We start from the raw sequence: 11,479 nt of genomic DNA on the forward strand, positions 1-11,479 counted from the left end.
AAAAAAAAAAAAAAAAAAAAAAAAAAAAAAAAAAAAAAAAAAAAAAAAAGCAATGTGTGGGTCAATGGGAATCATGTCGTTTGCAGGTACCGATATGTCGTATCCTGTACGCAAGTAACGTGTATAGTATATCTGCCCAAATCTCTCCTTTTTTTTTCCTTTTTTAGAATTAATATTTGAGAATTTTTTTTTTCTTCCTTTTTCCAAGTAAATAAATTTTTAATTTTTACCCTAATTTTAAAAAAAGAGATAACAATAATCAATGCATTTTATTAATATTTATTTATTAAAAAAACTTTCATATTAAACGTAACTACATTAAAATAAAATAATTAAAAAAAAACCACAAATAAAATATATTAAAAGCCACTTTTATGAAATTCTAATTATAATGCAAATAAATGATTTTATTTCTCCATAAATATGTGCAAAATTAATTATTTTGTAACATGTTTGGTTATAATTACATAAATTTGATGACCATAACTTTTCATGAAATATCTAAATCATAAGTAGAAAAAAAAGAAATTTTAGTGTGTTGGAGTCTTGGAAAGTAATTTAATTGATATTAAAAGTTGTATTTATTGTTATTCAATATTTATTTTAATTTAATGCTAGAGTGCGGGTCACATTTACTATATAATTCTATTATTGATATGTTAATAGGGCTTATTATAAAGTGATTTTCATTATAAATAGCTTTTATACATTAAATGAACCTCCATTAACTCTCAACCGCTAGCTTAGCCACTTCTAATCTAAATTTATTGATTTTTAAATGTTTTTTAATAAAATTTAATTGCTAAAAATGTTTCGTGAGTAGGGTTGTTTAGACACAGTTCATATACATGCACATGACCTCATTAGACGAGCTCGTATATGTACTCTTAGACTTAACTATGGGCTAACGCACGTTCACGTGGTTAAGGTTCAACGGAATTCGTGTTATGGTGTACTCATTCGTACAAAACACACTAGAGAAGTAACTCGTACTATTCCTTACTGAGTATTTTTATACTCACTCTGTTTTTTTTTTTTAAAATGATTTTTTAGGCCCAAAGAAGACAATATCTGTTAGCGGCGGATCTGGGTCGTTACAAATGGTATCAGAGCCAGACATCGGATGATGTGCCAGTCTTCTCGCTGTTTTTCGAAGGGGGATAGACACGAGGCGATGTGCGAGTAAGGACGTTGGGCCCCAAAAGGAGGTGGATTTGGGGACGGTCCCACATTGATTGGAGAAGGAAAGAGTGCCAGCGAGGAAGCTGGACTCCGAAGGGGGTGGATTGTGATGTCCCACATTGGTTGGGGAGGAGAACAAACCACCCTTTATAAGGGTGTGGAAACCTTCCCCTAGTAGACGCGTTTTAAAGCCTCGAGGGGAAGCCCAAAAGGGCTGGGACTTTACAGAAAATGCTATAAAACATCTATCGGATAGCTAGTTTTCGGCATATGAGTTGAAGAGCTTAAATTTAGTCATACTCTTAATTTGTGTTTTATTAAAAAAAAAAAACATTTTATTTTCTATGAACATCTTTCATATAAAATTTAGAAAAATATTCACTTTAACATGAAAATTATTATTATTATTATTAGTTAATGACTTTGGATAAAAAAAAAAATCTAAATTTAAGATTTTTTATTATTTTTTTTAGTAGAATTATAGACTAAAATGGTATTCTAACTAAAATTTAATTCAAAAAATACATTTTATCATTTTTGTTATGGTATTTTAATTTTGTATTTAATAAATCTCTTAATTTTTAAATTTTTATATATTCAGTATTTTTTTAAAATTACATGTCTACTATATATGAAATTTCACCGGACATAAAATATAAATATTTTTTATTTATTAAATTTTCTATGACATCTCAATAATACAACATCTCGACCGAAATGTTAGATAACTAAAAGTTATGTAACAAAGAACATACCTCTTTTAGTCGGTTTTTATACGAGATTTATATTACCATTTTAATATCTACTTAATACTACGAAGCTTCAACTCAAAGTTGAAACATGTATAGCTTTCAATTTTACTTTTGATAAAGTTTAAAAGTCGTTTTCTAACATTTATTTTCCAAAACATAGGAATCAGTTCATCCCAAATTTGTATTTATTTTGAATTTGAGTGTCATTTTGTTGGACTTTATTTGGAAAAGGGATGGAGAGGTAATATATGTATTATTATTTATTTATTTAATAATTAATTTCCTTTTTTTTTCTTATAAATAACAAGACTGGTGAGTTTGTTAAATTAAATATGTAAATTTAGAAATGATGATTAGGGATAAAATCAACTTAATTATAATTACAATTATAAATTTAATTAAAGTCATTTTAGAAAATTAGGCACAATTTTAAGTAAAAAAGATCGGAGACAAAGAAAAAGTGAGAAAAATAAATAAAGTTTTGAGAGAATAAAGTTAGAAATAAAGATTAATAAAAACTTGAGACAAAAATATCTCATAATTATTTATTGGAAAATTATATGAATATACACATAATCTTTTTAATTAAATATAAAAAATTATATTTATACTCGAGAATTATTTAATGGTTAAGAAATAATTAAAAAAAATTAAAATCCATCGTATAATTTATTAAGCAATATCCACAAAACCTAACATGATATTGTGGATTATGATTTTTTTTTTTTAAATCAGTCAAGGTGGGACTTCCTCGAATAAAGTAAAACCCTAAAGCCTATGGAATCCTTAGCCTTCAATCGAGGCTCGACAACTTCTTATAGAATCTACGAACAAAATATACTATTGGTTTGATATTTGAGTCACGTCTGACTATATCTTGGAGCTTACAACTTATTTTAACGCATTTTAAAAAATTATAATAATAAGCATAGTCACTAATTTTTTTTTCCTTAAAAAAAAAAACGAAAAAGAAATCAAGGGTCCAGATCCGAAAAGGGGGAGTTATTATGTGGCTGAGTCCAGTGGATAAGCAGATGGGAATCCTAAATTCCTGACACTACACACGCTCCAACCGTCGAGAAATGGCTTCGATCTCCCTCTTCCCCGCCCTTCACTCCGTTTCTCGCCCTGCAATTGCAAACCCATCCCCAATTTCGAGACCTTCATTCGCTCTTCCTTCCTCCTCTAGCTTCACCGTTTCCGCCGCCTCCTTCGGGCATTCGGCGGTTAAGGGCCGGAGCAGGCTACGCGGCCTGAAACAAGTGAGGGTAGTCGAAGAGGATGCCTCTATACCAGAGCAAGGAGTTGAAGGCGAAGCGCTGTCGCCTTCTCCGTCTGAGCAGCCGGCAGTCACCGTGCCTGTCTCGTCGTCTGATATTCTCACCATGTTCTTTCAGGTATATAACAATTTTAGTATATATGTGTGTTTTGCTGATGACGATTGGTGAAAGTGGGTCTTGAATTTGGTGAAGAATTTGAGCACATTTTGATTTGGGAATGACAATTGCATATGGTTTAGACATTAGCTGTTTAATTAATTAATTCTTGGGGGAAATTTCAATTCCTTGCCCTGCACCTAAGTAGTGAGTTTAATTTTTCAGTTTAGACTTCGAAATTCCACAATTGTTGCTCTTCAAAAGTAACTTGAAAAATGGCCATGAACCAACCAAGAAATCATACAAAATTTAGCTGTGAAAACACTCACAATCATGTCAAAGAAATTCACAATCCCAGTCACAAAAATACTCTAAATCAGTGGTTTATAAACTGTGACCATTGTAGGGATCTGCAAGTATAATACCTTTGAATTGCTTGGAGGCATTGCTAATAGTTATCTTTTTCGTTTCCAAAGGCAGAGGGGACGCTAAATGAATCAGCTGTGCCTTCTGTAACCGAGGCTTTGGAGGTACATTGTTCTATCATCCTTGCGCCTTTCATCTCATGCTTCTTGTTATTTGTTAGTAAAATGGCTTTAAGAATTACCTTTTATACACGCGCGCGCGCGCACACACACACACATATAGTTTTTTATAATGGATAAGCTGATTTTGCTGGTGAAAGCTGAAACTCCAGCTTTGATAAGATCTGAATTGTCAATCTACTGAAGATTTTTAATAGGAACTCATGGTACTCTCAATTTCATTAAGACTTCATAAGAAGATTTGTCTTGTTTGAGCTCTACAAATTTGACAAAGTGTTTGTTATAGGAGAAAATCTGGGATACGCTTGAACTTTTTCTATGAGTACTTATCGAGGGCTTTCTCCAAAAGCGTTGCTATTTAGAATTTTTTTAAATTAGTTTTGGCTGCGTAGCCAAACACCATGAAAGTTTTGAGAAGTGGGTTTTATTGACTACAAATCAACTGGATAGTACTGTTTTCGTGTATGCAACTCGTGGAATATCTCACAGACCATTTAATCAGCACATCTAGTTAGATATCACTATGCTATGTCTGTTCACTTCTACCGTGAGACATCATCAAAAGCATTGAAATTTAGTAGAATGTGCTGAAGTGATAGGAAGTGTTAAGAACCAAGTTTCTTGTTCTTTTGAAGATCTTGTTTCTAGTAGGAATCATGAACCTCCCTACTTTCAGCATTAGCTCTCATGGCTTTGCTTTTGGTTTTTCCAAAAGATCTCATACCAATGGAGATGTATTCCTTACTTATAAACTCATGATCATCCCCTTGACTAATCAACGTGAGACTTTGTGAGATCCCACATCAGTTGGAGAGGAGAATGAAACATTCTTTATAAGGGTGTGGAAACCTCTCCCTAGCATATGCGCTTTAAAAACCTTGAGGGAAAGTCCGAAAGAAAAAGCTCAAAGAAGACCATATCTTCTAGCGGTGAGCTTGGGCTGTTATTGTCTCCCTCCCAATAACCCTCTCTCATTTCACAACTCTGTATTTGTAGTTAACTGAAGTCTACACTTGCTTATTGTATGTGTTCTTCTGTAGCAAACGGATGGTATCACTGGGTTGAAAGTTCAGCTCGTTGAGGGCATTGCATCTGTTGAGGTATGTATGATCATTGGCTGTTAGCAAACAACTTACGTGCATCATCCTACCAAATTGCCTAAACGTTTTTTTCTTCTTTTCCTCTCTTCTTGTTCTAGCTTACAAAACAAACAACAATACAATCTACAGGAGTGGCCTCGAGCTTGATCGAGACCATTCAAGGCGCAGGTTTCAAGTTACAAACGTTGAATTTGAGCTTCGAGGATAAAGAAGAAGTTTTTGTTTAGATACTCTTGATTATGAAGTCTTAGAAAAAGTTAATGACCATTTAGATATAAAATTAAAAGTTGAGAGACATATTAGACATTTTTCACCCTTTGATTAGTTAAATTTCACATTATTTAAACGCTCTTTATAAAGTTCAACAACATATGGAATGAGGAATTTAAATAGTCTGTGATAATTGAACTATGTTCAAGTTGATGATAGAGAGTAAGTGTCAAACATCCTAGCTTTTTCTTATTTATGATCCAACGAACAATGTTTTAACGGATTTTTTAAAAAAAAATTGGAATCATTTTATCCCTTTCATTCTCACATCTATTTCTCCCGAACCTAACATCATTATTTGATCCAACTCTCTTTTGAAAAAAAGATTCTTCTAGATAAAAAAAAAAGGACAAATTTTATTAGTGGAATAAATAGATCTGGTTCCATATTTGTCTTTGACCAAATCTTGCTACATCCAATTTTTTTTATATATAGTAAAAGATCTAATCTTGATTCTATATCCGTTCTAAAATATGTTTGTAATTTTAAATAAGGTAAGATATAAACAATATAAAAAAAAGATAGAAATGGAGTAAATAAAAGAAAATGAATATAATTAATTTACAGATGTATTTGATGTCCTATGAGCGGTGGAGGGCCCTAATCATTCTGAGACTATGTACCCTTAATTATTAGGTCACCCCATGCCCCAGTTTCCAATTCATTCCCCTGTTCCTTCTGCCCCCACTCAACAAACTCCCCTATTTTTTTCTTTTTAAATCTCTCAAAAAAAAAAAAAATCATAAGCTCAAATATATTAGTCATTAATTATCGTTATAAAATGTTTGATCCTTGCTCGGTAGTTATCGAACTAAAAAAAATAATATTATATTAGTTAATTTGCTTCGTGTTATCAACTTACCGATCCTATGAGTTGAATCTTGTTTATGTTTCGTAGTAATTTAGGAATAGTTTTAAGAAAAAAGTCCGAAGTTGTAGTACTTTTCAACAAACCAACTTGCTTATCAGTTTTTGTCGTATACTCCCAGTTAAACTTTTCATTTTTTTTTATTATATATTTTTATTTTAAAATTTTGAGTTCAATACCACTTATATTTAGAATAAGAGATTGGAATTTTTGACCTATGGATCAATAATATATATATTAATTAGTCAAATATTCGATTAGTGAAAAGGGTTTTGACGAGGAAGCATTCTCCTAACAAATATATTACTACAAAAAAAAAAAAATTAATAATATGATATGACTTATTTTTAACTTTTGGTATATCAATAATGCAATTTATGTCATACGCTAACAAAATAATTGTGACACTTATTTACAATATTCAACTCAAATAATAAAAAAAAAGGTTTACAACTAAATTTTTTTAAAATTTAAAATTTAATATTATATTATTCTTAAGATTAAATAAAGTGTAAAAAAAAATGTAAATTATTATTTAATTGCAAGTAGAAAAGAGGTTTCATAAATTCGATATTTTTTAATATTATTATTCGGACATTGATTTGATTTTTCAAGTTGAGTCATAATTTATAAATATTCATAAAAGTAAATCAAAATATAATAAATAATAAAGAGTGAAATCCAAGTTTGGAGAATAATTATTATTTAATTCCTCGGACTAAAAAATTTCAAAATATTTTATTATGGCTCCAAATAAATGACACCCACGCCTGTTTGTTTTTTTAATTATTATTTTAATGAGAATATTAATTACTTTCTAATAAACTATTTCTCTGAAAAAGAATTGATAAAAATTAAAAAATATTTTTTATTTTTTATTTTTTAAAAATATTTGTTTTGTTAAAACATTTTTCATTTTCTTTTTATATATTTACAAACTATAGTTCAAATAAACGAACTAGTATGTTTATTTAGGATGACATTATTTATGACTCATAAAAAACATTAAATGAACAAATAAATATATATATATTTTTAAGAAAATAATAAATCTAATATTTTGTCATTATTCTAACGCAATGTTATAATGAATGCATTAATTCATTTCTTAGGTTAATGTTGAGCTTATAAACATATAAAATGAAGGCGAAAATCATAAATCAATTATAAGTTATGGTTTTTAATTCTTAAAAAAAATTAAGGGAAAAAAAAAAAAAGAAAGAGGGAGTTGACTTTAAGTAAATAGTCGGTGGGAACATCTGATCTCATTAATTAAGTTTTTATTTAATTTTTTTTAATGGAAAAAGCAGGATTAGGTGTAGCCGACAGGTTTGACTGATGTCACGTCACGTGTCGTCACGTGTCTCTAGAGAGAGAAAACAAGAGAGAGAAAGAGTAAAATAAAAATAAAAGGAAAGAAAAGTGGCTGTGGCTCGGCTGGCTCCAGCTTTTTTCTAACCATAAGACCGTGGGCTCCACTTTGGTTTCCGCCAGCTGTAAAGTGCTTTCCTATCTGTTCAATATATATTTTTTATTATTATTATTTTGTTTTCAATAAATTTATTATTTTTTAAAATTACAAAATTTATAATTCTGTTCTTAATAATTTTTAATATACTCTAAAATGTTAAAACAATATATAGGTTAGGTTTAATAAATCATTTAATCTTTTATTTAATAAATTTTAAAATATTATTTTATTATTTGTCTTTTTATTCTCGAGATATTTAATATTGATTAATAGAGGAAGCAGGTTATTAATGCTTTAATTAATTGAATTAGGTGAAAATTAAGTGGAACTCTTTTATAGTTTATTGATATATTATCAATTAATTTTTTTTTCGCAAAAAAAGGATATTGCTTTAAATATATAGCACTAATAGAGAGACAAAAAAAAAATAATAATAAAGTTTAGGTTAAATAGCTATTATGGTTTAAACATAGTTTTATTTTAATTTTTATGATTTAATTATTTATAATCATTTGATTTTCATACTTTATAAATATTAAATTACGAATAAAAAAATTAAAAGAAGCAAAAGTAAATTATAAAAATAAAATTGTTATAAATAAACATGTTTTTATTTCTTTTAAAAAAAACAAGAAAATATAATTAAATTGTCTGTTTTCCATACTTTTTAATTAAAAAAAACATTTATTCTTAATATTCATCATTCTGTTTATATGTTATGAATGCTAAAATTCTGTTAGATAATGATTTTATTTTTAAAATTATGTTTATTTCTTCTCTTTTAAACAAAAATAATTTAAATTTAAAATTTAAAATAATTACAGAATGAAACAAAATTATAGGAAATACAAGCATATATATATATATATATATATATATATATATATATATTAAAATTAAATATTTTTTTAACCAATTTAATGGATAAAATTTTTATTTAGAAAAAAAAAATATAAAGAAAACAAAAAGTACAGAGAGACTGAAAAATAATTTATTTGGTGGTGACAGCTTTTGCAATTAATATAGTAATTATCTCATTTAATATTATAAAAGGTTAAAAAAAATAATACTCAAGTACTCTGACAAAGTAGAAAGGTCAAATAAAGTTTGCCAACTCATATAAATAATTAATTAAATTATTTACACACTTCAATTATATTTCCCAAATTTTTTTTAAATTGTTCGTATTAAAAAAAAAAAACATTTTTACCATTTTCACACTTTATACTGAAAATTAACATATTTATTTTCATTTATATTATTTAAAACGTCTAAAATACTTATATTTAATTATCATCTAAATTAGAGTTTAAACGGGTGTCTGATAAAATTTTAGTTCGTATGCTTGTTTATTTCGATTAATAAATTGATATTTGCAAATTACGTGTTAATATAAGCGTAAAATTTATAAATTTAATATTTTATATTATTTTTGTGACAATCTTTTTTTAGTTCAACAACATGTGAGACGGAGACTCGAATATTTGATCATTAGGTCAATAATATATATGTCTTAATTAGTTGAATTATGTTTTTTTTTTCGAGTACAAAATGTAAGAAAAAATGAAATAAAAAGGAATTGGGTGCATTATTTGTAATAGCCAGAATGACCCGAGCTAGGTAATCATCTATCCCAACTTCATTATAATGTTGGTGTGCGTGAGAGGTGAGTTTATAGACAACTTAGATCGACATTTTAGGTCACTAACTTGATGCACAAAAAATTTGATCTTTAAAATTAAAAATAAGAAGACTGAGATCTTGAAAACTCGTGGTACACGAGCTCAAACAATTGAACCCACGATATACGTTGTGTACTAACTTATACTAATTATGAATTATTCAACATGATCAAAACTTTGGATATTCAAATTCGAGCTTGATAGTGAACTAAATGTTAAAATTATGAAAGAGGCAAGTTTAACGAGAATTAATTATTCTAAAGGATCTTAACCTCGAGCATTCAAATTTAAAGATCATTAAGAACTTGTGCCAAATACTCAAAAGCAAGAATCAATCTCGAGTTAATTAAGATCGTGTTCTTCAAACATTCAAACGCTTCAGAGCCAAATTTAACAAGAAATCGTCCTTTTAACGACTAGAAATTAAAAAATGGGGAGTGAAATATTCAAACAAGGGAACCAATAAGAAGTATTTCATAGTTGGTAAAGATCTGAAAACATCCCCAAAACACAGTCCAAGCCAAAAGAGGGTGAGAGAAGACAAGAGCTCGTGGGGGAAAGGCAGCAAATAATAGCGAAGGACACTCCTAAGAAGATCAGTATTTCCCGGTTGGTATACATGCATTACATTGGCATGGAGCATGTGGGTCTAAATTTTGCAAACCCCAATACAAAATTTTTGAAATCTTCATCTGAACTGGCATCCATCCATCCATATACATTTTTATTTCTTCTTGAAATTTGAACCTCCCCATTTTTTTTCTGCCTCTATTTAAACCTCTCTCTGCTCTCTTCAACTTGTGATCAATCGGGTTTTTTCTCTTTGTTCTGGGTCTTGCTCACAACCTGTTCGACAAATGTCCTCAATGGCCAATCGCTTTGTTTTTAGCGTTTTTCTTCTACTTGCCTCATGGGTATTGCTCGTTTTCTCTTTTAATGTGTTGGGTGCTCATAAAGTTTGGTTTTTGCATTCATGATTTGATTAAGAGTTCTTGTCTTTTTTGCAGGTTTCAGCTAATGCCAATGGAGTGTCGCAACAGAAGGTGATCTTTGGATTGTAATTTGTTGCTTTTGTTGTCATTTTTTGCTGTTTTGTTGTCTCATTTTAGCGTTGTTTCTGTTTGGTTTTACATTACAGGATGCTGTATACCCCAAGGTCCCAGTTCCAGTTTCGGCTCCTTCTCCTCCAGTTTACAAAGCGCCGTCGCCACTGCCGCCTGTGAAACCACCAACTACCCCTGTTTTGATACCACCGCCAGTTAAAGCACCATACACCCCTGTTCCACCTGCCAAGCTTCCCCCACCTCCTTATACTCCTTCTCCACCAGTGAAGCCACCGGTGAAGGCACCGTACACTCCTTCTCCACCGGCAAAGGCACCGTCTTCTCCTCCGCCGGCGAAGGCTCCTGTGAATCCACCAGTGAAGCCGCCGTCCCCTGCAGCTCCTAGGCCACCACCAGTCATTGGCAAGGGTAAAGAATCTTCTCTGTCACTCATTCATCTATACTTCCTCTGGGTTTCTGCATTCTAAACTAAAGATTACTAAAACTGGCACTGAATTCTCTTAGATTTCAAATGGTGGCTTAGATTCTGATAACCCCATGTTTATAGCTTAGTTCAAGACAAAATGATCATCAAACTGAGCCTTAAAGATCAAATTATTTCGAGTAACTTGAGGATATTTTGGATGTTTAAACAGCCTGCAACCCAGAATGTGGAAGAAGATGCCAGCTTCATTCAAGGAAAAACGTATGCATAAGGGCGTGCTTGACATGCTGCTACCGCTGCAAGTGTGTTCCACCGGGGACATACGGCAACAGGGAAGTCTGTGGAAAGTGCTACACTGACATGACTACTCATGGCAACAGACCCAAGTGCCCTTAAGCCATCACAAGCAAACAAACATGGCGTCTATTTCTTTATCTTCTTTTAAAGGCTTTTGTTCTGCAAGGAGAAGAGTCAGAAAATCACTGGTTTTTTTACTTTTCCAAAAGGCTCTTTGGAACTACTCAAGAACATAGAGGATTAGGCCACAGTTTATCATAATTATATGCTCTGTTCTTGAGTGTTTGAATATGATGTATGATAATGATGTTATGATATTGATTAATCTATCTAGTGTTTGGTATTGACATTGTTTCTTAAAATTATTCAAATGAATTGATGGAGATATGGTGAGCCCCAATTATCAAGAAGATCTTAGTGGCCTCAGGATCAGAAACAAGCATATGGA

The 11,479-nt window shown here is 30.4% G+C and overlaps 2 protein-coding genes across 2 annotated transcripts; both read left to right on the forward strand.

Moving 5' to 3' along the window:
• The first annotated feature begins 2,952 nt into the window (after nucleotides 1–2,952).
• LOC111441946 lies at nucleotides 2,953–5,382 on the forward strand. Its single transcript, XM_023079146.1, has 4 exons — nucleotides 2,953–3,331; nucleotides 3,787–3,840; nucleotides 4,896–4,955; nucleotides 5,054–5,382. The coding sequence occupies exons 1-4, from the start codon at nucleotides 3,017–3,019 to the stop codon at nucleotides 5,180–5,182; spliced, it is 558 nt and encodes a 185-aa protein (XP_022934914.1). The 5' UTR covers nucleotides 2,953–3,016; the 3' UTR covers nucleotides 5,183–5,382.
• Nucleotides 5,383–9,890: 4,508 nt separating this feature from the next.
• On the forward strand, nucleotides 9,891–11,380 carry LOC111441388 (gibberellin-regulated protein 14). The gene is made up of 4 exons (XM_023078348.1): nucleotides 9,891–10,160; nucleotides 10,254–10,289; nucleotides 10,385–10,718; nucleotides 10,946–11,380. Exons 1-4 carry the CDS (start codon nucleotides 10,104–10,106, stop codon nucleotides 11,128–11,130), a joined length of 612 nt encoding a protein of 203 aa, XP_022934116.1. The 5' UTR covers nucleotides 9,891–10,103; the 3' UTR covers nucleotides 11,131–11,380.
• The last annotated feature ends 99 nt before the right edge of the window (nucleotides 11,381–11,479 follow it).

The sequence above is a fragment of the Cucurbita moschata genome, unplaced genomic scaffold (assembly GCF_002738365.1).
Source record: "Cucurbita moschata cultivar Rifu unplaced genomic scaffold, Cmos_1.0 Cmo_Scf00004, whole genome shotgun sequence".
NCBI classification, from domain to species: Eukaryota; Viridiplantae; Streptophyta; class Magnoliopsida; order Cucurbitales; family Cucurbitaceae; genus Cucurbita; species Cucurbita moschata.